Genomic DNA, 16,344 nt, shown 5'->3' with positions numbered 1-16,344 from the left:
TTTGTCTGTAGTGTATCAGGTTCCCAAACAACAGCATAAATGATGTGCTGTTTCAAAGGCCAATTGCTTGCAAGTATTGCTTTTGTGGAATGTGCTCATGACGTAACTACAGAACTCCAGGTTATCATTTCCAGACTAGAATCAGCAAGTGGTTAGGAAGCAACTGTCTGAAGGAGGAGTGGGGGGTTTGGGGAGAGACTTTGTTAGGGTGGGAGATTGAGTGTGTTTTTAGACCAAAGGAAAAACGTTACTCGTCTATAACAGTGATTGTCCATTGTCAAGAGAGCAGCAGGGCTGTTGACTTGATTTTTGGATGCTTGTGCCTGGGGATAGTATTCTAATCTGATGGTTCAGTCTTTAAACTTTGACATCTATAAATATGTTTGCTTAATGGCTTCCCTTATGGATAGAGGACTCAAAAATTATGCTGACACTGGGCGGTGGTGGCGCATGCCTTTAATCCCAGCACTCGGGAGGCAGAGGCAGGTGGATCTCTGTGAGTTCGAGGCCAACCTGGGCTACCGAGTGAGTTCCAGGAAAGGCGCAAAGTTACACAAGGAAACCCTGTCTCGAAAAACAAAAAACAAAACAAAACAAAATTATGCTGTACATATGCAGAAAGTAAAGCATAAAATTTACTTTTGAAGTAACCGTAAAGAAGATTGTGCATTTACTGTTTCATGAATGAGAACTTCAGAAGGACTGGTTCTCTTGAGTTCATGGTCAAATTTATACCTGTAAATGTAATTCTGCTCTTACAAGTGTGACAGTTAAATAATTGTTTATTAACCAGTTCAGAGGGAAAACACGGAACATTATTTGTAAATGTTAGCAACGTCGTCACAGCTTGTGGTCATAGCACGCTTTTGAAGCCTTTGAATTTTTTCAAGAAATGACTATATGCATGCCGTTCTCGGGCTTACATGTGTTGATTTGGTACCAGGTATAAGACCTTCCTCTTGTCACCGAGCCTTGCCTCTCCATCTCCTCCTTCCTTGTCTATTGAGGCAGTGTGCCATTAACAGCCTCCGTTAGAAGCAGGGAGACAAGAGTCCTCAGATCGAGGTGGACAGCGCACACAGGCGCTCTGCACAGACAGCTGTGTGGAGGTCAAGAGGCGTTCTTTGGGTGGTGGCGTAGACAAGGTCACTTTTTTTGGCACGAGAACTTTTGATATGGTATATAGTTCCTTTATCAACAGAAAAATATTGTTTTCCTGGGCATAAGGCATACCTTATGACATAAGGTAGATTTTGAGTACAATTCTAACAGCGTGATTTTTTTTAAGACTCAAATTGTGTCCAGGCTTACTCTGTGATTAAACAGTAAGCTTGGCAAATTGTTGCATTTGAACACATTGCTTTTAACATCTTTGAGATTCCTTTAACTCATCCAACACAGCTTGAAGTTTACTATTCCCCGGGCCCTATACTGTCTAGCTGGCTTAGTTAGGATTCTGTTGCTGTAAATTAAAACACCAAGAGCAGAACATGTCGGGGGTGGGGAGGGTTTATTTCAGCTTCTATCCCCCACCCCCACCCCCCTTCAAGGAGAATCACAGTCCTCCATGAAGGGAAGCCAGGGCCAGAACGGAACCTGGAACAGGGGCTGATACAGAGGCCACGGGGCAGTGCCACTTACTGGCCTGCTTCTCCTGGCCGGCTCAGCCTGCTTTCTTACATCTCCCAGGGTCCCCAGCCCAGCTGTGGGCTGGGCCTTGCCACATCAATCATCAGTGTAGAAAATGGACCACAGGCTTGCCGCCAGTCTGGCTGGTACAGTTTTCTCAGTTGAGACTCCCTCTTCCTGCCTTAATCCAGCTTGTTTCAAGTTGGCATAAAACTAACACACTAGCCCTTGTTTAAATTTTACTCTTTCCCCCCTCTGTACCCCTTTTTGGGGAAAATAAATAAAACAAATAAATAAATAAATCAGTGACTAGGACCCTTGCAGTAAGTAACTTGCCCCTGCTAGTATAGTGAGTATGTTTCAGGACAAGGATTTGAACCCAGATCTCTTTGGTGCCATATTTTAAGCTCTTAAACTTGGAGGTGAGAGGCTCCTAAACTTTAGCATGCAGTAGAAATACCTGGAGAGAAATCCCTAGAGAGTTGCTAGGACCCAGAGTTTGTAGATCTACCCTAGAATCCAAGATGCGTGTTTCTGTTGATAGTGCTGGTCCTGGGGGCAGTGTTCAATAGCTTGATGATTCGGAACACAATTCGGTGCTACTTCGGAGCAAACGGGAGAATTCATGCCAGCTTGTGTCAATAACCACTTATGATAGTCTAGATGCCGCTCCTGTATAATCCTTTCTGTCCTCACATGACTCTTAGGGGAGGTAGTTATGTTGCAGGAAGGGCGTGTGGAGACAGGGTGATTACCACCTTTAGAGAGAAGTCAAGGGGAGAGAGATGCCCGGTTAGGAAAGCTCTCAGCGTGGCTGTGTTAGAGCTGGTTGCCCTCAGTATTGATTTTTGTGGGCCTCAAAGGCCAGTGCTCTAGAAGCCATTTCCAGATTCCATGCCACAGTAAGGCTAAGTGAAAAAGGGTGTCAGGGTTTTGTGTCCGTGAGGGGCTGTTGGGAATTCTCACGCCATTTCCCCAGCTTTCCAAGGCATAGATGAAGAGCTTTGCTATTCTGATAGATGAGCTGATTTGGGATCCTGGCTGATTTCATGTGGAAGAGCCATGGTAATGCCTGCCGTGAAGTCATACTCAGTCGGAAGACATGGTGACTGAGGGTGGCGGTTCCCTGCAGCAGGGCGTTCCCAAACTGCAACCACAACCTGCCGTGGCTGGCTCAGCAAAATGAGCGCCGTGAGGGAAAAGGTCCATCTTGAATTGTCTAAGCCCCTATCCTGCGGAAAGAAGACTATATAATCTCCCCCATCAGCTTTAAAGAGAGAGGTAATAAGGCAGAGCTAGTCTTAAAGAGACTATGACTTGAGAAAGTCCTCTTAAGAGAAGAAGCATAAGGCCGTGTTGAAAGGTGACACCATGTTGACATATGTATGAATACTGGATGTACATGGTTCCATCAGATGTGTGTCCTTCCACTCAGGGAGATTTACAGCAGATGTCATAGTTAGACATTTAAATCAGTCAGACCATCCAAATCTGAAATGAGAGTAGCCTGAGATGTATGCACAAAGAGAGTGGTCAAAACACACACACACACACACACACACACACACACACACACACACACACACACACTGGTGTGAGTGTGTGTTTGCGTGCCGGCAGGTATGTGCCGTGTGCATGTACTTATGTGTACATGTGTGTAGAGGCCAGCGGTCTTTCTCACTTGTTTTCCATTTAATTTACTGAGCAAGGACTCTTGCTGAACCTGGAGCTCCTCTACCCACTGGTCCAGCCCACCAGCTTTCCTGGGGAGTCCCTCCCTCCCCTGTGCTGGATTACAGGCGGGCTGCTCCCTCCTCAGTTTCCATGTGGGTGCTGGGGATCTGAACTTCACGAGGGTTTTGTCCCCAGAGCCATCCCCCCAGCCTCTTGATGTGTATTTTTGTCTCAGAAGTGCTGGTATCATTTCTAGAATGATAGCGTTTGGATCCTGGGGAAACTTTTTTTTCTGTTTGGATATCTGCATTGCACCAGTGTTCCCTCCGGATTCCAGTTCTCTTCACTCTCAGCTTGGGGTCATGTGACTGAAGATGGCCTACTTCACCTGTGGAGATTTATCTTCTAGTTTTAGGAATGATCAGCTCTACATGTTTGAATATTTGCTTCTTTTATTTTGTCCTTGAAAAAATATGAGACAGTTCAGAAGTTAAAAGCACTTGCAGCACGTCCAGAGATCCAGAGTTCGGTTCCCAGCCCCCATGCCATTTGGTTCACAACTGTCTGTAACTCTAGCTCCAGGGCATCTTACCTCCACACTCCCTGGAATGCCCCTGCATGCGTACACAAATAAGATTTGGAAATAAGTTTCAGATGCAATAATGCAAATTCTAGGGACAATTGAGAACTTGAAGAAAATGCAACCAGGATGCTTAATCCGCAGTTGGAATTAACATGTGCTCTGACATGTCTGGTTTGATGGACACCTGACAGTGTGTTTCTTCCCATTTGTTGTAGGTTAACGAAGCCATTGTCCTTCGCTGATTGTGTCGGGGATGAGCTGCCATGGGGATGGGAAGCAGGGTTTGACCCCCAGATTGGTGCCTACTACATCGATCACATCAACAGTAAGTTTTCATTTTAGTGAAATAAAGTATATCAGAAAACAAACCTCCAAAAAGCTGCATCACTCATACAGAATGATGAATGTTTTACAAAGTAAGTTGTCTTAAACTACTGTTTTGTTTTGTTTGTTTGTTTGTTTGTTTTCTAATGACTAGTATTCAACTCCAGTGACTACTTAAGTACCTGGGTCATATATAAAGAACTTTCCTTATGGAGACAGAGGATGAGAATGTCTGGCATCTGTTGGGCACTCAATGGTTTATAATCCAGTATAGGTTAAGGGGGCTTTGGTCTACAGCCACGGGGTGCCTCTATCTATGACCCTGCTCCTCTGATTGGAATTCTCTTATGCTTGTCCCGGGAAGAGTAGAGCAAAGTCCAAGCTGGTGTGGCCTGTTGGCTGGGAAGGACACTCATCTGGAAGTCAGCATAGCTGTGTGGAAGTGACCCAAACCCCTGTCCTTCTGGCTTGCTGAGGAGGAACTCTTGCCTTTAGGTCTGCCAGGGTGCCGCCAAGGCAGAGAATTGCCATGGCCATGAACTTTTTATAAAGATATTTATTTCTATTTTTTAATAATGTGCCTGTGTGTGGGTATGTGCATGTGAGTGCAGGTGCCTGTGGAGTTCAGAAGGGGGCGTCAGATTCCCTGAACCGCTAGAGCTGGAGTTACAAGCTGTCGTGAGCCCTTTGATACAGATGCTAGGAGCCCTCTGCAAGCACAGTGTGTGCTCTTAGCACTGGGCCTTCTTTCTAGTCTCTAACCATACACTTCTAAAACTACATACTCGGGGCCTGGAGAGAGAGTTCAGAGGTTAAGAGCACTGAATGCTCTTCCAGAGGACTCAGATTTAATTCCTGGCACCCACATGGCAGCTAACAACTGTCTGTAACTCCAGTTCAAAACACCAAAGCCCAAGGGGGGGGGGGAAACCAAACCAAACAAAAACTACATACTTGGAGTTTTTTTTTTTTTTTTAATATTCATTTGTGTAGATGTGAGTACATGTTTACATGAATATTTATTTCTCTATTGAGCCCTTTAAAAGTTTATTCCAATTGTAATACACAGAAGTCAGGATAATTCACTTTATTTCACTTAAAACTATTTTATAGACCTGAGGGAGTTCATAGTTAATTGATTGCCTATAATTGTAATACACAGAAGTCAGGATGATTCACTTTATTTCACTTAAAATTATTTTATAGACTTCAGGGAATCCATAGTTAATTGATTGCCCATTATCTTATTTTTCTTAGAACAGTTCTTACATCAAAAGATTTACAGACAGTGCTTTTTGATATCCTTAGGAATTATATTACTATAGAATATATTACTTAATGCCCACCAGTGATGGTTTATAGCTGCCCTATGTAGGTATGTAATAAATTTAAAAATATTTATCTTATTTTATGTGTATGGAAGCTTTGCCTGTATGTATGTATGTGTACCATGTGTGTGCTGGTGGCCACAGTGGTCAGAAGAAGGCATCTAGTTCTCTGGAATGGAAGCTGTGGGTGGTCACCATGTGGATACTGGGATCTACAGTGGGTCTTCTCCATGCTCTTAACTGCTAGGCCATTTCTTCATCCCTAGGTAAAAGATCTTTTGAGAGGCCAGATAGCTGATGTTAACAGCAAATTCTTACAGATAGGTGAGATTCAGGAGCAGAAAGAGCAGATACACTAAGGTACCAAGTCAGTGTTCCAAAGAGCACAGTGTGTGTTTGTGTGTGTGTGTGTGTGGTGTGTGTGTGTGTGTGTGTGTGTGTGTGTGTGTGTGTGTATTTGAGACATAGTCTTATGTAGTCCCTGCTGGCCTGGGATTTGTTATTTAGACCAGGCTGGCCTCAAAGTCACAGACACATGCCTGCTTCTTTGGGATTAAAAGCGCTGGCCGCTGCACCCAGCCCTCAGTGTGTACTTTGTATTTTTCTGTCTCGATATACAAACACTGGAGACTCTCAAAATGACAAAAGAAGAAGCAAGCAACAAATTTCTCCATGTCCCCTCACATCTATCCCTTCCAGATGTGTCCAACCTCTGCCCGCCCACATGCACCCCAGGAGAGCTATGAATGAAGCCCGACACAAAATCATTGCTTACTTAATTACTTACATAAACACATTGCGTTTTTGTGCATGTGTCTTGTTTTATGTGTTTCTTGGGTGCAAATCTTGTAGATGCTAATGTTGTGTGTCAGCATGTCAGAAGATTTGACATGCATGTGTCCCTTACCGGATGCGGTCCTCTTTGTAGCCAGACTCCCTGCAAGCCATGGCCTCAGTGAACTTCACATCTTTCATCGTTTCCCATCATTTCCCAGAGCCCACTCTGGCTGAGACCATCAGAGACACCACAGGGTGGTGACAGCTAGGCACCACTGTAATGCTGACTGCTTTGCTGTGTCACCATAGTTCACTCCTTTTGCCTGGCTTCTCTGGATAGCGTGGGATCTTTCTCCTAGAGGTCTGTTTTCAATACCGACCTTGCCCTTCTAGAATTGGTCTGTTTGGATGTCTCTGTTCCTAAGAGGTTTCGTAAGGCCCTCTCCCATGGATTAGGTGCCGCAGCCCGTTCATTTCTGTAGTTATCGGTACACAGGAAACTCTAAAGCATTGCCATCTTGCACTTACGTTTGCTTGCACTTCGATTCTTCACCTCTGTGAGCCTCGTGGAGGCAGTAACCACATCTTATGTATTCATCCTTGGCTTCCTGTTAAAGGTAAATTCAGGAAGGGAGGAAGACCTGTGTTATGGAATTCACGGCAGAAAAGCTGATTTTTTTTCCTAAAGGAAGGATTTGAAGTGCGTTTTGAGCATATGTTATGCCTGAGGAAGCAACATTCTGAATATATAAAACCTTGATTATCAGAACATGAATTTCTAAGCCCACCACCACTTTGCTTTATTATATAATTGTGGCTTAGTGGCCTGATGGATTTACTGTGCCTCGAAGGACCTGAGTTAGCAACAAGTAGTCTCCTTACTGAGAAGGAGCTCTTGCCATCTCATTAATCTTTGAGACATTCCTGCAAAGTAGTTTATCGGGAGCAAATGGTATTATCTCTTCTTAGCAGCTGCTCCACACATATGTTGTGTTTTGACATTGTATAGTTTCAGCATTATTTCCTCTTACTTGGATAAAAAATGCAACAATGAAAGTTTGATTGCTTAAGAGTATTGCTGCAAAGCACTCTTAAGTATTAGCGGTGAAGGATTTGACCTTGACAGTGAAAGTAGCTTGGGGCATGTTTTGTGTTTGCATTCTACAGTGGGTGTGTGTATGGCCACTAGCTATTTGTGCTTGCCTAGAAAGCAAGTGTGATGTTTATGAAGTGTTGATACTACAACCAGGAGGAAGTCACTCTTAAAAGATTTATTTGTGGGGTTGGGGATTTAGCTCAGTGGTAGAGCGTTTGCCTAGCAAGCGCAAGGCCCTGGGTTCCATCCTCAGCTCCACATTAAAAAAAAAAAAAAAAAAAAAAGATTTATTTGTATGTGTGTGCGTGAGCCTGTGTGAGTTTATGTGCATCATGTGTGCGCAGAAGCCAGGGGCATCAAGAAGAGGGCACGGGATCCCCTGAAACTGGAGTTACAGGAGATCTGTGCTGCCATGTGGGTACAGGGACCATCCGGGTCCTCTGCAAGCACAGTGAGTTAGCACTAATCCCTGGGCTGGCTCCTCCACCCCAGGAGAACACTTGTGATAGCTCAACACCGCCGTGACTTTTCTTATAGTGATGGAAGTGTTGTCCACACACAACTGTGCAGACTCTGTATAGTTTCTCAATGAACTTTGACCAACGTGTGCTCAGTCCTCTGTAGCTCTCACCCCAAACAAGACGGACTATTTCTGTCTTCCAGTCAGCCCTTCCTCGATGCTGCATTGTTCAGATTTCCACCACCATAGCTTAAATTTGCCTGTTGTAGAACTCACTGAAACAGGCTGCTGTGGGATGGTTTAGGATGAGAGAACTCACTGTGTAGCCCAGGCTGCCCTGCTTGCTCTGTAGCTCAGGCTGGCCTTGAACTCACAGAGCTCCTCCTTCCTCCAAGTACCACCTCGCCTAACTAGAAGTAGATTCTTTTATTTGACATGTTTTAAAAAACGAACAAAAAATCCTGTCCTCATTAGGGCTGGAGGATGGCTCAACACGCTAGATCACTCGCTGTCTTTTAGAGGAACAGACTCCGTTCTGAGCAGCCACAAGGGGAGGCTCCCAGACACTTGTAACTCCAGTTTCAGGAGACCCAACACCCTCTTCTGGCCTCCGGTGGCACAGGCATGATGCATATACGTACGCTCAGGCATGTATGCATCAAGTCAAATAAAATAAAGCTTTGCCGGGCGGTGGTGGTGCACACCTTTAATCCCAGCACTTAGGAGACAGAGCCAGGTGGATCTCTGTGAGTTCGAGGCCAGCCTGGGCTACCAAGTGAGCTCCAGGAAAAGGCACCAAAACTACACAGAGAAACACTGTCTCGAAAAACAAAACAAAATAATGATAATAATAATAATAATAATAATAATAATAATAATAATAAATCTTTAAAAATAGACTGCCCTAATGAATTGAACGTAGAATGGTAGAATGTGCTTTAGAAGCATATTTGGCAAGGAACTCATATTCAAAACATGAATAGTTTGCCAAAAGTGAATGTTAACGAGAAAAACTAAGTTCAAAATAAACAGCAAACCTAGGGACTTCATGGCCTCCTTTATATTATTCTATGATGTCAGTATATTTTCTTTTTTATTGCTTATTAGTATTACATTTAAAAATCTATTTTGAATTTGAAATTGTTCCTAGTTGGGGCTATTAGGAAGAAGGCTGCTGTGAGCATTGTTGTAGAAGACTTGGGGGAGGGGCATTTTGAGACAGGGTTTCTCTGTGTAGTTTTGGTGCCTGTCCTGGAACTCACTCTGTAGACCAGACTGGCCTCGAACTCACAGAGATCCGCCTGGCTCTGCCTCCCGAGTGCTGGGATTAAAGGCGTGTGCTACCACCACCTGGCGAGAAAGAGAATCTCTATTTCCTCTTTAAATGTTAAAAATGTGTCTGTTTATTTTGGTTTTTTGAAGAAAGTCTTACTGAGTAGCCAGATTGGCCTTAAATTCCTGCCCATTGTGAGCTTCCTGAGTGCTGGGTGCTTTGGGTCATGAGCATTCACATTGTCTTTAACTCCAGCTCCATGGGTTGTGACACTTCTGGACTCTGCAGACACCCCCCCCCTCTCTCTCTCTCTCACACACACACACACAGATACACAATTTAATAATGGAAACAACAAATATATATATTTGATGAAGCTCATTACACACCTGTTTTTCTCCTTTATGGTTGGTAGTTCTGGCTGAGAAATCTCCATAGGTGGTAAAGACTCCCATGATTGTTCCTAGGTTTAAGGGGTTTTGTTGTTGTTGTTGTTGTTGTTTGTTTTTGTTTGTTTGGTAATGGGGGGGGGGCGGTTTCAAGACAGGGTTTCTCTGTGTAACAGCTCTGGCTGTCCTGGAACTCACTCTGTAGAAGGCTGCTGTGAGCATTGTTATAGAAGACTTTGGGGTGGGGGGCGTTTTGAGAGAGGGTTTCTCTGTGTAGTTTTGGTGCCTGTCCTGGATCTTGCTCTGTAGACCAGACTGGCCTCGAACTCACAGACATACACCTGCCTCTGCCTTCTGAGGGCTGGGATTATAGGCATGTGCCACCACTGCCCGGCTCTAGACGTAAGTTTTTATGGTTCTGTATGTATGTGTGGTCCATCTTTATTTTCTTCACTGAGTTGATGTAGAGCCTAGGTCAGAAGTGGTTTACTGTGGTGTGACTACTTCATTCCACTTAACTGTGTATTTCTCTGTACTCTGGCTATAATGCCTCCGAGTACTGTGAATGTGCAGAGAGTCATGAACGAGAGACCTCGGCCTCTTGTTCTTTTTCCAGTGTATATTGGCAGTTCTAGATCATGTTCATAGGTACATAGATGTAGTTACTTTTGAATCAATTTGTTAGTTTTTCCCAAAGGAGCCTGTTGGACGTTTGATACTATCTATAGGTAATTTGGGAAGATTATTATGATACCATGAACATGATAGAGTTTGCCATTTATTTAAGGTGTTCAGATTTGGGGTTCAGAATGGAGGTTTTTGTTTGGTGCTATTGTCTTTCCAGAGAGTTCATGTATAAGTTGTTATTTTCTGTTTACAATTGCAGTCGTATTATACAATCAACTTTTTTCCCCTTTTTTCATTTTCTTTCTTTCTTTCTTTCTTTCTTTCTTTCTTTCTTTCTTTCTTTCTTTTTCTTTTTTTTTGAGACAGGGTTTCTCTGTGGTGTTTTGGTGCCTGTCTTGAGTCTTGCTCTGTAGCCCAGGCTGGCCTCGAACTCACAGAGATCTGCCTGGCTCTGCCTCCAGAGTGCTGGGATTAAAGGCGTGCGCCACCACTGCCTGGCTACAATCAATTTTTATGTACATAATTTACATACAAAATGTGTACATTTTAAGTATGCTGCCATCTCAGTAAAGACAAAGAACATTTTAGCCATGAGGGAGTTCTGTCTTTGCCCTTGGCAATCAGCCTGTCCGCAACACAATGGGAACTGATCTTTGCCACTAAAGATTAGTTTTGCCTTTTTCTAAAAGTCCCAGGAATGGTGCTTCAGATCCGTTCACATTATTGCGCAAAGGTGTTTGGCTCTCTGTGTTCCCTAGTAGTACATGGCTGTGTGGATGTATCTGGGAATGGATATCTGGGGTTGCTTTTTGTGAATGAACCTTCTGTGAGCTGGCTTTTGTGGACAGACACCACCATGTATTGTGTGAAGACCCGAGACACGTGGGAGCCTCTGATATTGTCCCACGGTCTTGGAGAGTCCGGTTGCCGTCTGTTTGTGTTCTGTTGTCCTCTTAAACTTACTGGTTCAGGTGTGTGAAACAGTCTCTGTGTAGTTGTGACTTGCGTCCTCCTATTTAGTCGTATCAATAAAAACCAGGAGTCAGATATCGAGGGTGAAAGCTGAAAGATCAGAGAAGCAGAGCAGCAGCCACTAGAAACGTCTTATATCTATGAATCCTCTAACCAAATGGGGGGCTGAGATCCTTCTCCACTCTCCTTATACTCCTGTCTCCACCTCCCGAGTGCTGGGATTGAAGGTGTGAGCCACCACCACCTGACCTCTATGGTTAACTAGTAGCTAGCTCCGCCCCCTGATCTCCAGGTACCCTTTATTTGTCAGAACACAAACAAAATATCACACAACAGCTAACGATGTTGAACATCTCTAAATGTATTCATTGCCATTGCTGGTGAATGTATGTGCGTGTGTGAAGAATTTGTTCATATATATTGCCCATGTTTTTAGTTATTTATCCAATGAGTTGCTAGAACTCTTCATGTTTTCTACATTAAAATCTTGTGAACCTTTTTCTTCTAAATCATGGCTTCTCTTTTCAGTTTCCTTACAGCAGATTTAAAAAGTCCAATTAAGTTTTAAAAACACCTCCTACTTTTTGAGTTCTGAGAAATCTCTTTTCCTTTGAGAAGCTGTAAAATGTTCTGCTTTTTCTTGTAGATCTTTCCTGAAGCGTTTACAGTTTAGATTGCTGCTCCACACCAAATTACTTTGCGAGCTCTGTGTGAAGTAAAATTGAGGTTCTTTCTTTCCTAAGTAGATATACCCTTCCAGGACCGTTTCTTCCTTTAGTGTGCATGTCTGGTTGCATGCATCTTTGTGCACGTGTGGCATGTGCATCTGTGTATGTGTGCACTCATCTGTGCTTACGTGTTGGAGGTTGTCAGGTGTCGTTCTTTGTTGCTGAACCTGGAGCTCACTGATTTGGCTGGCCAGCGGTGAGCCCCTGGGATCTGCCTCGCTAGCACTGGGATTATAGAAGCACACTGTTCCCGACTTTGTGTGTCAGTACTGAGGACCTGAACCTAGTCCCTTATGCTGTCACAGCAAGCACTTACCCACTGGGCCATTTTCCCACGCCCCCCCCCCCCCAACCAGTTCTTGGGTGGGTACTCTTCCTACCGAATTTCAACCTTTGTTGAAAATATGTTGGTGTTTGTCTCAGTGACTGTTCTAGTTCTGTGAAGAGACACCATGGCCAAGGCAACCTATGAAAAGAAGCATTTAACTGGAGGCTTACTTACAGATTCACTAACTCTCTGGAGTCAGTCCATGACCATCATGACAGGGGGTGTGGCAGCAGACAGGCAGGCAGGCAGGCATGGCGCTGGAGCAGCAACTGAGAGATTACACTTTGCAAGCAAAATGGAGCAGAAAGGAGCCAGACGGGGCCTGGAGTAGGTTTTAGTTTTAAAAGCCCACTGACACACCTCCTTCAACAAGGCCGCACCTCCTAATCCTTTATAAATCGTCCACTGACTGTGAACCAAACATTCATATATATGGGGTGGACATTCTTATTCCAACCTCCACAGAGTTCATCTGTCTGTTTCTGAGTTTTCTGTTCTATTCTGTTGATCGGTGCAGTGACTTTATGCTTATAGCATACAGTCATAATTACAAGGCGTGCATGTCTTGAAATGGGTTGATGCATGCTCATTAACTTGGCTCTTTACTAAAATTGTTTTTCAAAAATCACAAATTTTTATATTTCCCATGTAGTCTATAGAACTGTCATAACAACTTATATTTTAAAACCCACAGTGGAATTCTGAGTTTGTCTAATTAGCTGACCGCTCCAGGAAGAACTGACTGACTGCTGCTGAGGCTTCCAGGGACTGAGTACCTCAGGGTTAGACCCCTGGGCCTGCGCGCCCCCTGCTGTGTACCCCACTGCGTTCTATCGGGGTGCTGGGGTGGAGAGCACGTTTTAAAGCTTCAACTTACAACTCTTTGATGGGCAGATGACTCCTGTGTAGAAATTCCTTCTTCTTCAGATGAGAAGAGCTCTGTCTTCTGGTTGCCAGGCCAGACTTCTCTTTGCCCTAACTTCTTCCTCTCTTTCGCGTTTAATTAAAGCAGCATTTTAGAGCCTCTGGTGTTTTGAATTGATGGGAAGTGGCAAGAACCGACATTTGTACTTTCTAGTCCTTCAGGCCGCATGATGCCGGTGTCCTGTGTTCCATTCTTTTGTAGATGTCCTTGATGGGCAGAAGTACTCTTCAGTCACAGTCCCTGGGACTTCATATGTAGGGCTCTCTTTATGAACGAGTGCTGAACTAGTAACCAGGGTTTTCAGTATGTCTTGAAGTGACTATCTGTTTCTTATTTTATTAATGGAGTGTAATATGTTTATTTTTAACACTAAGCCAAATAGACTGTAATTGATAAAATATACAGATGTTTTCAGTATCTGCTGGGATTTGGCTACAGGATCTTATGTAGATGCCCCAATTCCTCTGTGTGTGTGTGTGTGTGTGTGTGTGTGTGTGTGTGTGTGAGAGAGAGAGAGAGAGAGAGAGAGAGAGAGAGAGAGAGAGAGAGAGAGCGCGCAGACAGAGGCAGAGAGACAAACACACAGAGACAGATTCACTGTATAGCCCTGGCTGGCCTGGAACTCACTATGTAGGTCTGATGGTTTTCAGACTCAAAAGTGTGCCTGCCTCTGCCTCCCCAGTACTGGGATTAAAACACCTGGCCTCAACACCCTTTTAGAAAGTGGCCTAGTGTTGGCATATCCTTTGTACATCTTCCTGCATGCTTTAAATCGCCTGTCGATTACTTACGACGCTAATGCGATACAAATGGTTGATCTGCTGTCTGTTTAGACAATAATGACAAGATAAAAAGAACGTTGATGTTGAATTCTATTTTAAAATATCACATTTAAAAAATCTGAGCAGGTACCTGTGGCAGACAGAAGAGGGTGTCAGGTCCCTGGGAGCTTCATTCAAAGGAGGCGATGAGCTGTCCAGCATGAGTGCTGGGAATGAGCTTGGGTCCTCAGCAAGAGCAGTGAGCACTAACTAAGTCACCGAGCCGTCTCTCCAGCCCGTGAATTCTGTTCTGTTCAGAGGAAGACTCTGCTTTGTTCTTCAAGTGGTCCTTCTGTCATTTAAATTCTTATATGCAAAAAAATTTCTTAGGGCCAGCCAGCTGTGACCAGTTCCATCCCTGAGAAGGTGGCCTAGACTTCAGGAGGAAGGTGTCAGAACGGGAGCTTAGGAGCGAGCCAGGAAGCAGGGCTCCTGGGAGTCTCTGCTTCTGTCCCTGTCCCCACGGTCCTGCCAGGGCTTCCCTCCATGACAGTGTGTGTGTGACCTTAAGTCGAATATCCCTTCCTTCTCCAAGTCGCTTTAGTCAATATCTTACCGTAGCAAGAGAAACCAGGCAAGAACAGGTGGGTCGCTAAGTCCTGAGGCTTTTTGCTGTTTACCTAGGATGCCAGCACCCCACCTCCCACCCCACCCCCCACCCCAAGAGCTTTGTCTGGCAACAGCCTCTTCCCCACACTCTTGACAAGATGTGGATATTTGTTTTGGAGTTTGTTCTCTCCAGTCCATTTGCAATCTTGTGAGATCTAGGGAATCACAAGAGGTGTCAAACACTAAACCAGAAGTTACTGTCATAATGTTTTTATTTTCTCCCCGGTCCTTCCCCTTGCTTTTCCCAGTCTCCCTTTGATTGGCTAGTGGATTCTGTGCTCTGTAATCTCTGGAGTGATGGATGGCGTGTGCTTACTCCATGGTACTCTGAAACAGCCTCCTACGTAACACGTTTTGTTGGGATTTGAAGAAAAGTTCTGGTATGTGTGAAGCTTTATACAGTATCGTTTTCTCTCAACAGAGCACATTATTCTCAAGCCTTTCTGTTGCTTCTCTATCTGCATCCTCCAAGCCCCCTAAGTTGACAAACTATTTCTTAGAAGGAAGAAAACAGGGAGATAGTTAGATTTCTTGGTACTTGTCATAATCATGTAAAACCTAATACAAATGAGACAGATGTGTTGGGATCTACCTCTTCTGGATACTGCCGGAGCCCTGCTAAATGTTCAGATCATTATAATGCTGATAATAGACCTTTATTGTAGGCACGCCTTTTAGTGGTTAGCTTTCCTCTAAGCTGTTGGGTACCTAAGATAATCTGGCTCTCTGAAATAGTTAGACCATTCCCCGACGTGCTAACTGTGCTGAGTGGAGGACCACTTAGAACTCCAAGACTGCCTGGAGGAAGTAGTTTTGTAACCGCAGCTGCTTGCTGCTGAAGCACAATTTAGGCTCCAGACGGCTGTTACTCTCTCCATGACTGTTTGGGACGGTGTGGGCTAGATCTTTTTCTTCTGTCACAAGCCTCAGTGAAGCGTTCCCCCAGGCCAGCCAGAGAGCAATTCCCAGGGTGGTCCAGCAAAAGAAATATAATTCATGTAAATAGTATCCTTCATTTGCTTGAAGGACTGATCTGGTTGGAGCGAACACAGCCATTTGTTTGCACGAAGGTGCCACGCCTGGTGTCTCACCCCACTGGGGCTCTCAGAGACTGTTGAGTTCACTTTTCTAGCCTGCCTGGAGACATGTCCTGGTTGGTCTTTTGTCAGCTTGACAGCTATCTGGGATGTGGAGCCTCAATTAAGCAATGTCGCTGTCAGATTACATGTAGGGAAGTCTGTGGGGCATTTCCTTATTAATGATTGACCTGGGAGGGCCTGGCTTACTGTGGTGGTGCCACTTCTTCGGCAGGGGGCCAGTGGCCCTGGGCTGTACAAGAAAACAGGCTAAGTAAGCCGTGGAGAGCAAGTCAGTAAGCATCCATGGCTTCTGCGTCATCTTGCCTCCAGGTTCGTGTCTTGACTTCTGTCCTGTCTTCCCTAAGTGATGAAGTATGACTTGAGAATTGTAAGAAGAAATTAAAAACAAAACAAAACCCGTTTCTCCTAAAGTTATCTTTGGTCATGGTGTTTTGTCACAACAATAGGAACCCTAACTATGACAAAACACCCCTGTGCCACTATGGGTTCATATATTGGCAATCATATATTTGTGTGTGTGTGTGTGTGTGTGTGTGTGTGTGTGTGTGTGTGTGTGTATTGAATTCTCTTGAATGGGCGTTTTAAAATTACTATATTTTTATCAGTTCTTTGAGAGCTGCGTATATACATACAGTGTATTTTGATCATATTCATTCTCCTCTCCTAACTTTCCCCAGATCTCCCCCCAACTTCATGCCTTT

At 44.3% G+C, this 16,344-nt stretch overlaps 1 protein-coding gene across 1 annotated transcript in view; it reads left to right on the top strand.

The window, feature by feature from the left end:
* The window catches only part of Wwc2 (WW and C2 domain containing 2), a 177,945-nt gene that overhangs the window by 70,425 nt on the left and 91,176 nt on the right, over positions 1–16,344 (top strand). The window contains exon 2 of the mRNA XM_036166553.1: positions 4,102–4,211. Within this exon, the coding sequence (XP_036022446.1) occupies positions 4,102–4,211 (110 nt within the window). The remainder of the gene's footprint in view (positions 1–4,101; positions 4,212–16,344) is intronic.

The sequence above is a fragment of the Onychomys torridus genome, chromosome 17 (assembly GCF_903995425.1).
Source record: "Onychomys torridus chromosome 17, mOncTor1.1, whole genome shotgun sequence".
NCBI lineage: Eukaryota > Metazoa > Chordata > Mammalia > Rodentia > Cricetidae > Onychomys > Onychomys torridus.
This window is presented reverse-complemented; position numbering and strand designations above follow the sequence as displayed.